The sequence below is a fragment of the Pelophylax lessonae genome, assembly GCF_965119305.1.
Source record: "Pelophylax lessonae genome assembly, chromosome: 12".
Taxonomy (NCBI): Eukaryota; Metazoa; Chordata; class Amphibia; order Anura; family Ranidae; genus Pelophylax; species Pelophylax lessonae.
The window spans coordinates 56,586,798-56,599,606 of record NC_138779.1 but is presented as its reverse complement, the minus strand read 5'-3'; the positions used below and the strand labels follow the sequence as shown (position 1 = coordinate 56,599,606).

The 12,809-nt window shown below is 50.5% G+C and overlaps 1 protein-coding gene across 1 annotated transcript in view; it reads right to left on the bottom strand.

Moving 5' to 3' along the window:
• Window positions 1-8,877, bottom strand: part of SORL1 (sortilin related receptor 1) — a 161,899-nt gene extending 153,022 nt beyond the window's left edge. Inside the window, exon 1 of the mRNA XM_082273653.1 lies at window positions 8,747-8,877. Coding sequence (XP_082129779.1) covers window positions 8,747-8,869 — 123 coding nt within the window. The 5' untranslated portion in view covers window positions 8,870-8,877. The remainder of the gene's footprint in view (window positions 1-8,746) is intronic.
• Window positions 8,878-12,809: the final 3,932 nt, after the last annotated feature.

Here is a 12,809-nt window from a genome sequence, read left to right as displayed (position 1 = left end):
TTCCTGACAACGTGCTTTGTAAAAATCAGGTCTCCTCCCCTGCCTGACAGCGCTGTGCTATTTGGCAGAGCTGTCTAAATCTCCAGACTGGATGGACAGAAATCCAAGCAGCTCCCTTGTATGCATTTCATCCAATCCATGTATGCAGAGGTTTGCATGGAGTTCAGCTGTGAAGGATCCACATTTATTAGCAGTTTTATTTCTGTGAAAGAGTTGCATTAAACAAGGTATCCATGTACATAACTCAGATAAAGGAACAATGATAATATACAGGTAACGGGCAGAACCGGTCCGTTCACTCGCAGAGCCGGTGACAACATACCAGTACTGTGTACAGCCCTAGGCCATCTCTCAGCACACATTCATTTTCTGGAATATACACCAAGAACACTGCAGGGCAGACATTATAGAAGACGCACTCCACCCTCTGCAAATCAATTCTACGCTATTAAAGTGGACCTGTCATTACAATCTGAAACCCAGCCTTCCCTTCAGTCTTGCACAGTTGTACCGGCTCCTCTTCTCTACTGAAATCACTTTGATTTCACTGCACACCGAGAGCTTCTATGCATTAGAATATACACATAGATCCGGCCTCATTTCCTGACTGGAGAACATCCAGCATCAGCTAGCCCTTTCCTCCACAGCCTGACTGATCCTGGCCTGGCCCTTTCATTCATTGGATTTCACTTCTTTCGATCATGGAGGCTCATCATCACACGTGGGTGATACAGACGATGGTCTGCATGCAAATGATGCAAGCCCACTGCTTGCATCAGGACTGAGGACTCAACAGAGGAGTACTGAGGCAGGGTGCTGGGATGTGTCCAGGAAGCCATGTACAGCTCTCTACTGTCCCCTCCCACCAGCCAGGATCAGTCTGCATTAAATGCAGAAGCACAGAGACCCAGTGATGAGATTAGGGTTGCGTCGATCAGGATCGGTACCGATACTAAGCATTTGCACGGTTATCGGTACTCGTGAAAATGTACCGATAACTGAATACCTTCTGGCTGGGTTCTTTCATCAGGATTTCCCCACTAACAGCTGAAAGAATGCCAGCAATTATTGGTTGTTAAGGAGCGGAGCCGCCGCGTCCTTAACAACCAATGACATTTCAGCTGCCAACAGGGCGCATGTCTTGCCAGGCAGGAAGAGGCCGCTTAGCTCAGCGCTCCTGCTTAACTGAGGTGCTCAGTGGCAAAAACAGCAACTTTAGAGGAGTGAATTCTGGCATCTAAGCTACCTCCCAGGATGCTCTTTCACCTGGGCGACATGTCCGAAAGTCCTCCAAGCCTCCCCAGCGGCTTACCAACGTCTATCCCTCTGCCAGGCGAACAGGCAAGATGGCGCCGGCAGCATGCCTAGAGATATGGCTCACCTTCTCAGGACAATGGTGAAGTTCTCTCTCCCCCCACTTTACCATACGAAGTCCAGCCAAATCCAGGCAGATGAGGGAGGAAGACACACAATCAGCTATGCAGCTTCAGGCTGACACTGGAGGAGACCTGCAGAGAACACAACACAGCCTACCTATTAATTCATTGCCTGCTGCTGACAATTATTCTCAGAGCACACCATGAAATGTGTGCCCCTCTCTCCAAGTTCTCTGTTCAAAATGTTGTGTACCAACGATCTAACCCCCCACTGTACAGCTATTCCCCCCCCCCACCCTGCCCTCACTTATCCCACTACACCCCCATCCCCACCCTGCCCTCACTTATCCCACTACACCCCCATCCCCACCCTGCCCTCGCTTATCCCCCTACTTCCCCACTACCCTGCCCTCGCTTATCCCCCTACTTCCCCACTACCCTGCCCTCGCTTATCCCCCTACTCCCCTCCCTCACTCTGCCCTCGCTTATCCCCCTACTCCCCTCCCTCACTCTGCCCTCGCTTATCCCCCTACTCCCCTCCCTCACTCTGCCCTCGCTTATCCCCCCTACTCCCTCCCCACCCTGCCCTCACTTATCCCCTACTCCCCCACCCTGCCCCCAATTATTCCCCCGCCCCCACTTATCCCCCTACTAACCCCCCCACCCTGCCCTCACTTATCCCCCTACTCCCACCTACCCACGCTGCCCTCACTTATCCCCCCCCACCCTGCCCTCACTTATCCCCCCCACCCCCACCTAACCCACCCTCACCTATCCCCCTACTCCCCCCAACCCACCCTCACCTATCCCCGTACTCCCCCCCCCCCCCCAACCCACCCTCACCTATCCCCCTACTTCATCCCCCCAACCCACCCTCACCTATCCCCCTACTCCCCCCCCCCAACCCACCCTCACCTATCCCCCTACTCCCCCCCCCCAACCCACCCTCACCTATCTCCCTACTCCCCCCCCCAACCCACCCTCACCTATCCCCCAACCCACCCTCACCTATCCCCCTACCCCCCCCCCCCAACCCACCCTCACCTATCCCCCTACCCCCCCCCCCAACCCACCCTCACTTATCCCCCTACCCCCCCAACCCACCCTCACCTATCCCCCTACTCCCCCCCTACCCACCCTCACCTATCCCCCTACTCCCCCCCCCAACCCACCCTCACCTATCCCCCTACTCCCCCCCAATCCACTCTCACCTATCCCCCTACTCCCCCCCCAACCCACCCTCACCTATCCCCCTACTCTCCCCCAACCCACTCTCACTTATCCCCCTACTAGCCCCCCCACCCTGCCCTCACTTATCCCCCTACTAGCCCCCCCACCATGCTGCCACTCATTTATCCCCCACCCTGCCCTCACTTATCCCTCTACTCCCCGCCCCACCCTGCCCTTACTTATCCCCCTATTCTAAGGGGTTAAAGTGATACTAAAGTCTCTTAGGCTACATTCACACCTAAGCGTAGCGTTTTCGCACATTTTTTACTGCGATTTTACAGCGATTTTTGTGCAGGCGTTTTTAGATTGAATAGAGACCAATGGAAAACGCCTGTAATCTGCCCAAAAAGAAGCTCATGTACTTTTTTGAGCGTTGGGCGTTTTGTTTACAGCGTCAAAACGCTCAGATGTGAACAGGGGCCATTGAAATTAATAGGATTGGTCTTGTTGAGCGTTTTGAGAGCTGATCCTAGAGCAGAAAGACTCCCCAAAAACGCCCCAAAACGCCTACATGTGAACGGAGCCTTATAGCTGCAAAGGGTGCGTCAACTCAATACTGAACCCTACGGTCTAAGACCTGGTTCACACCTATACATTTTTTAGTGGGTTTTCACTTTTGCAGAAACACTACAGTCCATTTAGCATGGTTTCCTATGGGTCATGTTCACATCTGTGCATTTTATGGAAAGGGCCAGGGACTTTTTTTTCTGGTTTTTGGTTCAATAGATCAAATACGTGCATTGAAAAACACAAAATGCACCTGGAATATGCAAACAACAACCTGCATAGGTGTGAACCAGGCCTAAGACTGGGATTCCATTAAAGTTTATGTGCGTGTAAAGTAGGGATCGACCGATTATCAGCAAAGTTGATATATCAAGGGCCGATATGCACTTTGCCTGATATATATCGGAATCGGCCCCGGAGGTTACCGATATTTCAGAAAGTGCTTGTACCGGAGTGATGCCTGCAGCTAGAGGCATCAGCCCGGTACCGGCGTCCATAGCCGAGGGGCGGCTGTCTTGTAATGACAACTGATACAGCTGAGAAGCCAATCGGCTGTCATTACAAGGAGCGGAATGCTTTTGAGTACAGAGGAGGGGTTTGGGGTCTTTTAGACCCCCAGATCCCTCCACAAGAGTACCTGTGAAGTTAAAAAAAAATAAAAATGTTTTTAATGTACAGAAATATTGGCCGATACGGATACGCGATGACCAAAATATCGGTATCGGCAACGAAAAAACGATATCGGTGGATCACTAGTGTAAAGACAGACGTCCCAATACTTTTGATAATGTAGTGTATTTTTTGACCATAGCTGCTTGGTGCCCTCGCTCTCCACTGTGACTGCACTTGACTGTTCTCTCCAACCCCGCAAACACAGGATCACCCTGTACAGACACCGTATTATATCTTCTATTAGTGTTCATGCTCGGGTGCACAGTCATACTGAAGGGGAGTAGAGGAAAAGTATAATGATCTATTTATAAATAAAACTCAAACAAATATAGAACAGCAAAAAATGACAAATATAATATGGTCAAACATGGTCTCCTAGGGTGATAGGCTTTATAAAACAGCTCATGTGACTTTCACTGGCGGTGAAATAATTATTGACATAAAAGCCATGCACCTGGAACATTCACCTGCCGGGGGGGATGTTTGTCAGATTCCTTGCTTCATATCCCCCCCCCCCATCTCAGAACACACAGGCTTCAGGTGAGAGGCGCACAGATCCTGTATGACAAGTTCAGAAGATAAAGATCTCAGTGTGACAACAAGGACCATGCACTTCCTCACTGACCCTGGGCAGGCTGAGCACGGCCTGTACAACCATCTGTGACACCGACATCAACAAGCAGCGGGGTGACGTCATCTGCCATACACAAACCAGCAGCCCCGTTGTCACGGGAGGGATGCGCACCCCAGAGACCTCCCTGAGCGGAATATTACCGATCTACAGCGTGCCTCCTAATTAAAGTCCTTTTATTTTCCGTCCCAGTTCCTGCGATGCATGATGTGATTTCTGATTAGTTTACAAACACATTTCAGGAGGTGGATGCGGAGTCAGCTGTAAGCCTGTCACCCCCACTCCTGATCATCAATCGCACTGTCACACTGGAGCGCACAGACCTGGACACTACCGGCTGGGAACGTTTACTTCCTGCAAACGCCATGTGTGCAAAGTGCCAGCAACAGTGTATAGAGGTTGCCACTGGCACATGGGCACATCTTACCATGGTGGGAGGTACTACCCTGGGGGAAATCTCCCTATTGTGGGAGGGGCAGAGACACAAACTACTGCAGAGAGATATTCCCATTGTGGGAGGGGCAGAGACACAAACTACTGCTGGAAATCTCCCCATTGTGGGAGGGAACTACTGCAGGAAATCTCACCATTGTGGGAGGGGCAGAGACACAAACTACTGCAGGAAACCTCCCCACTGTGGGAGGAGCAGAGACAAACTACTGCAGGAAATCTCACCATTGTTGGAGGGGCAGAGACACAAACTACTGCAGGAAATCTCACCATTTTGGGAGAGGCAGAGACACAAACTACTGTGTTCTCTGTAAAGCACAGCAGAATATGTGAGAGAAATGTACAATGCCTTGAAAAAGTATTCATACCACTTGAACATTTCCACATTTTGCCAGGTTACAATGAAAAAAAACTTAAATGTATTTTATTGGGATTTTTTGTGATAGACCAACGCAAAGTGGAACATAACAACAAAGGGAAAATGATAAATTATCAAATGTTTTTACAAATAAATATATGAAAGTGTGGTGTGCATTTGTATTCATCCCCCTGAGAAAATACTTTGTAAAACCGCCTTTCCCTGCAATTACAGCTGCAGGTCTTTTTGGGGACGTCTCTACCAGCTTTGTACATCTGGAAAGTGAAATGTTTGCCCATTCTTCTTTGCAAAATATCTCAAGCTCTGTCAGATTGGATGGGGAGCGTCTGTGAACAGCAATTTTCAAGTCTTGCCATAGATTCATAATAGGATTTAAGTCTGGACTCTGGGCCATTCTAACACATGAATATGCTTAGAGCTTAACCATTCCATTGTAGCTCTTGCTGTATGTTTAGGGTTGTTGTCCTGCTGGAAGGTGAACCTCCGCCCCAGGCTTAAGTATTTTGCAGACTAACAGGTTTTCCTCTAAGATTTCCCTGTATTTGGCTCCATCCATCTTCCCATAAACTCTGACCAGCTTCCCTGTACCTGCTGAAGAAAAGCATCCCCACAACATGATGCTGCCACCACCATGTTTCACAGTGGGGATGGTGTGTTCAGGGTGATGAGCAGTGTTAGTTTTCTGCCACATATAGCATTTTACTTTTAGGCCAAAAAGTTCAATTTTGGTCTCATCTGAGCAGAGTACCTTCTTCCACATGTTTGCTGTGTCCCCCACATGGCTTCTCGCAAACTGCAAGCAGGACTTCTTATGGCTTTCTTTCAACAATGGCTTTCTTCTTCCCACTCTTCCATAAAGGCCAGATTTGTGGAGCGCACGACTAATAGTTATCCTCTGGACAGATTCTCCCTCCTGATCTGTGGATCTCTGCAGCTCCTCCAGAGTTACCATGGGACTCTTGGCTGCTTCTCCAATTAATGCTCTCATTGCCCGGCCTGTCAGTTAGATGGACGGCCATGTCTTGGTAGGTTTGCAGTTGTGCCACACTCTTTCTATTTTCAGATGATGGATTGAACAGTGCTCCATGAGATGTCCTAAGCTTGGGATATTTTTTTTTAACATAACCCAGCTTTAAATCTCCCCACAACTTTATCCCTGACCTGTCTGCTGTGTTCCTTGGGCTTCATGATGCTGTTTTTTTTCCAGGAAGGTTCTCTAACAAACCTCTGAAGACTTCACAGAACAGCTGTATTGATACTGAGATTAAATTACACACAGGTGGTTTACCAATTAGGTGACTTCTGAAGGCAATTGGTTCCACTAGATTTTAGTTAGGGGTATCAGAGTAAAGGGGGCTGAATACAGATGCACACCACACTTTTCAGATATTTTAAAAAAAATTAAAAAAAAACATTTATTATTTTCCATAAAACGTCACAATGATGTGCCACTTTGTGTTGGTCTATCACATAAAGTCCCAATAAAATACATTTACGATTTGGTTATAACATGACAAAATGTGGAACATTTCAAGGGGTATGAATACTTTTTCAAGGCACTGTATAATATTGTGTGCGATTGTGGTGAGATATTAGAGTGTGAGCTCCCTGGTTACATAGACAGATGTGTTCTCTGTACAGTGCTGTGGTATATGTCAGAGCTAAATAAATAAGGTAAGATAAGGGGGTGAGGTGAAGCCGGCTCAGGAAGCGGTTGGGGGGGGGGGGGGGGTGTATAACCTGTGTACAGACACTGCAGTAATAACCTCACTAGAAGCGATTCAGGAATGAATGTCTGCATTACACTATTCTTACCTATAAAAGGTCATCTTACTAACAGAGTAGATCTATGGCACTGTGTGGAAGGGAGAATACTGATTTATAGCACTGTCTACAGGATTGGGGGGGGGGGGGGCACTGATATATTCCTGTGTAGGAGAGGAGATTCCAAAAATATGTAGCACAGTATATATAAGGGAGGGACACTGATCTATCGCACTGTGTATGGAGGGGGGACACTGATCTATAACACTGTGTATGGAGGGGGGACACTGATCTATAACACTGTGTATGGAGGGGGGACACTGATCTATAACACTGTGTATGGAGGGGGGACACTGATCTATAACACTGTGTATGGAGGGGGGACACTGATGTATAACACTGTGTATGGAGGGGGGACACTGATCTATAACACTGTGTATGGAGGGGGGACACTGATCTATAACACTGTGTATGGAGGGGGGACACTGATCTATAACACTGTGTATGGAGGGGGGGGGACACTGATCTATAACACTGTGTATGGAGGGGGGGGGACACTGATCTATAACACTGTGTATAGAGGGGGGACACTGATCTATAACACTGTGTATGGAGGGGGGGACACTGATCTATAACACTGTGTATGGAGGGGGGACACTGATCTATAACACTGTGTATGGAGGGGGGAGACACTGATCTATAACACTGTATGGAGGGGGGAGACACTGATCTATAACACTGTGTATGGAGGGGGGGGGGACACTGATCTATAACACTGTGTATGGAGGGGGGGGGGACACTGATCTATAACACTGTGTATGGAGGGGGGGGGGGACACTGATCTATAACACTGTGTATGGAGGGGGGGACACTGATCTATAACACTGTGTATGGAGGGGGGACACTGATCTATAACACTGTGTATGGAGGGGGGACACTGATCTATAACACTGTGTATGGAGGGGGGACACTGATCTATAACACTGTGTATGGAGGGGGGACACTGATCTATAACACTGTGTATGGAGGGGGGACACTGATCTATAACACTGTGTATGGAGGGGGGACACTGATCTATAACACTGTGTATGGAGGGGGGACACTGATCTATAACACTGTGTATGGAGGGGGGACACTGATCTATAACACTGTGTATGGAGGGGGGACACTGATCTATAACACTGTGTATGGAGGGGGGGGGACACTGATCTATAACACTGTGTATGGAGGGGGGGGGACACTGATCTATAACACTGTGTATGGAGGGGGGGGACACTGATCTATAACACTGTGTATGGAGGGGGGGGGACACTGATCTATAACACTGTGTATAGAGGGGGGACACTGATCTATAACACTGTGTATGGAGGGGGGACACTGATCTATAATACTGTGTATGGAGGGGGGACATTGATTTATAACACTGTGTATAGAGGGGGGGACACTGATCTATAACACTGTGTATGGAGGGGGGGGACACTGATCTATAACACTGTGTATGGAGGGGGGACACTGATCTATAACACTGTGTATGGAGGGGGGACACTGATCTATAACACTGTGTATGGAGGGGGGGGACACTGATCTATAACACTGTGTATGGAGGGGGGGGACACTGATCTATAACACTGTGTATGGAGGGGGGGACAATGATGAATAACGCTGTGTATGTTGGAGGAGGGGGGACACTGATACACAGCACCGTGCACACAGACAGGGGGAGGGGGAGGCACCTACCTGTCCATACACCCGCACTGGGGGCGCCGCGCCAGGCTCCGCTCTCCCCCCCTCACTCAGCACAGACAGCAGCAATAGCAACAGCAGCCCGACCGCCGCCATCTTCCTAGGGCACATGACCATCACCGGCACTCCGCCCCCACCGGAGACATCGCCTCGCCCCCTTACATGGCGCTCCGCCTCTAATCTCATCATTTATAAGCTCCCCCCGCCCCCAGCCCGCCCCTCTACAAGGCGAGCCCGCCTCTCTATTTTCCCTCAATGAAGAGACACGCCTTATTCTGTCTCTCCATGTATGCCACGCCCTTAGAGGAGGGGCCGGCGATCTCGGAGTGTTACTAGTAGTTTATTATGGCAGATGAGAGGAGAGAATAGATAGGTGTCCTATACCGGGGGAGATAGACGGGGTGTGTCCTGTATACCTTTGGGGGGTGGAGGAAATGGGTTGTACCCTCTAGAAAGGGGAAATATAGAGGACACGTGTCCTTTATATTGGGGGGGGGGGGGTAGATGTTGTGTGGGCTCTATGGGGGGGGGGGGGGGGCATAGGTGGTGTGTGATTTCCATGGGGAGGGGGAGAGATGGCTTGTGTTCTCAATAGTTGGCGATAGGTGGTGTGTGTTCTCTATGGGGGGATAGATGGTGTGTGTACTCTCTGTGGGGGGGGGGGGGGGGGTAGATGCTGTGTGTTCTCTATGGGGGGGGGGGTAGATGGTGTGTGTACTCTCTTTGGCGGGGGGGGGATAGATAGTGTGTGTTCCCTATGGGGGGGGTAGATGGTGTGTGTACTCTCTTTGGCGGGGGGGGATAGATAGTGTGTGTTCCCTATGGGGGGGGTAGATGGTGTGTGTTCCCTATGGGGGGGTAGATGGTGTGTGTACTCTCTTTGGGGGGGGGGGGATAGATAGTGTGTGTTCCCTATGGGGGGGGTAGATGGTGTGTGTACTCTCTTTGGCGGGGGGGGGATAGATAGTGTGTGTTCCCTATGGGGGGGGGGGTAGATGGTGTGTGTTCCCTATGGGGGGGGTAGATGGTGTGTGTACTCTCTTTGGCGGGGGGGATAGATAGTGTGTGTTCCCTATGGGGGGGGGTAGATGGTGTGTGTTCCCTATGGGTGGGTAGATGGTGTGTGTACTCTCTTTGGGGGGGGGGGGGAATAGATGGTGTGTGTTCCCTATGGGGGGGGGGGTAGATGGTGTGTGTTCCCTATGGGGGGGGGGGGTAGATGGTGTGTGTTCCCTATGGGGGGGGGTAGATGGTGTGTGTACTCTCTTTGGCGGGGGGGGGATAGATAGTGTGTGTTCCCTATGGGGGGGTAGATGGTGTGTGTTCCCTATGGGGGGGTAGATGGTGTGTGTACTCTCTTTGGGGGGGGGGAATAGATGGTGTGTGTTCCCTATGGGGGGGGTAGATGGTGTGTGTTCCCTATGGGGGGGGGTAGATGGTGTGTGTACTCTCTTTGGGGGGGTAGATGCTGTGTGTTCTCTATGGGGGGGGGGGAGGGGGTAGATAGTGCATGTTCCCTAGGGGGGGTAGATGGTGTGTGTTCCCTATGGGGGGGGTAGATGGTGTGTGTTCCCTATGGGGGGGGGTAGATGGTGTGTGTTCCCTATGGGGGGGGTAGATGGTGTGTGTTCCCTATGGGGGGTAGATGGTGTGTGTTCCCTATGGGGGGGGTAGATGGTGTGTGTTCCCTATGGGTGGTAGATGGTGTGTGATCCCTATGGGGGGGGGGTAGATGGTGTGTGTTCCCTATGGGGGGTAGATGGTGTGTGTACTCTCTTTGGGGGGGGGGTAGATGCTGTGTGTTCTCTATGGGGGGGGGGGGTAGATAGTGCATGTTCCCTATGGGGGGTAGATGGTGTGTGTTCCCTATGGGGGGGGGGGGGTAGATGGTGTGTGTACTCTCTTTGGGGGGGGGGGGGTAGATGCTGTGTGTTCTCTATGGGGGAGGGGGGTAGATAGTGCATGTTCCCTATGGGGGGTAGATGGTGTGTGTTCCCTATCGGGGGGGGGTCGATGGTGCGTGTGTTCCCTATGGGGGGGGTAGATGGTGTGTGTTCTCCATTGGGGGGGGTAGATGGTGTGTGTTCTCTATGGGGGGGGGGTAGATGGTGTGTGTTCCCTATGGGGGAGGGTAGGTGGTGTGTGTTCTCCATGAGGGGGGGGTAGATGGTGTGTGTTCCCTATGGGGGGGTAGGTGGTGTGTGTTCCCTATGGGGGGGGTAGATGGTGTGTGTTCCCTATGGGGGGGGGAGTAGATGGTGTGTGTTCTCCATGGGGGGGGGGGGTAGATGGTCTGTGTTCCCTATGGGGGGGGTAGGTGGTGTGTGTTCCCTATGGGGGGGGTAGATGGTGTGTGTTCCCTATGGGGGGGGTAGATGGTGTGTGTTCCCTATGGGGGGGGGATGGTGTGTGCTCTCTATGGGGGGGGGTGCTCTCTATGGGGGGGATAGATGGTGTGTGTCCTCTATGGGGGGGGGGGGAGATGGTGTGTGCTCTCTATGGGGGGGATAGATAGTGTCCTCTGGGGAAGGGGGGGGGGTGGATGGTATCTGTTCTTTATAGGGTGGCATAGATGGTGTGTGTTCTCTTTGGTGGGGGGGGGGGGGTAGATGGTATGTGTTCTCTGTGAGGGGGGATAGATGGTGTGTGCTCTCTATGGGGGGGGGGATAGATGGTGTCTGCTCTCTGGGGAAACGGGTGGGGGGGGGTGGATGGTATACAGTGGGTGCGGAAAGTATTCAGACCCCCTTAAATTTTTCACTCTTTGTTATATTGCAGCCATTTGCTAAAATCATTTAGGTTCATTCTTCTTCCTCATGAATGTACACATAGCACCCCATACTGACAGAAAAACACAGAATTGTTGACATTGTTGCAGATTTATTAAAAAAGAAAAAACTGAAATATCACATGGTCCTAAGCATTCAGACCCTTTGCTGTGACACTCATATATTTAACTCAGGTGCTTTCCATTTCTTCTGATCATCCTTGAGATGGTTCTACACCTTCATTTGAGTCCAGCTGTGTTTGATTATACTGATTGGACTTGATTAGGAAAGCCACACACCTGTCTATATAAGACCTTCCAGATCACAATGCATGTCAGAGCAAATGAGAATCATGAGGTCAAAGGAACTGCCTGAAGAGCTCAGAGACAGAATTGTGGCAAGGCACAGATCTGGCCAAGGTTACAAAAAGATTTCTGCTGCACTTAAGGTTCCTAAGAGCACAGTGGCCTCCATAATCCTCAAATGGAAGACGTTTGGGACGACCAGAACCCTTCCTAGAGCTGGCCGTCCGGCCAAACTGAGCTATCGAGGGAGAAGAGCCTTGGTGAGAGAGGTAAAGAAGAACCCAAAGATCACTGTGGCTGAGCTCCAGAGATGCAGTCAGGAGATGGGAGAAAGTTGTAGAAAGTCAACCATCACTGCAGCCCTCCACCAGTCGGGGCTTTATGGCAGAGTGGCCCGACGGAAGCCTCTCCTCAGTGTAAGACACATGAAAGCCCGCATGGAATTTGCTAAAAAACACCTGAAGGACTCCAAGATGGTGAGAAATAAGATTCTCTGGTCTGATGAGACCAAAATAGAACTTTTTGGCCTTAATTCTAAGCGGTATGTGTGGAGAAAACCAGGCACTGCTCATCACCTGTCCAATACAGTCCCAACAGTGAAGCATGGTGGTGGCAGCATCATGCTGTGGGGGTGTTTTTCAGCTGCAGGGACAGGACGACTGGTTGCAATCGAGGGAAAGATGAATGCGGCCAAGTACAGGGATATCCTGGACAAAAACCTTCTCCAGAGTGCTCTGGACCTAAGACTGGGCCGAAGGTTTACCTTCCAACAAGACAATGACCCTAAGCACACAGCTAAAATAACGAAGGAGTGGCTTCACAACAACTCCGTGACTGTTCTTGAATGGCCCAGCCAGAGCCCTGACTTAAACCCAATTGAGCATCTCTGGAGAGACCTAAAAATGGCTGTCCACCAACGTTTACCATCCAACCCGACAGAACTGGAGAGGATCTGCAAGGAGGAATGGCAGAGGATCCCCAAAT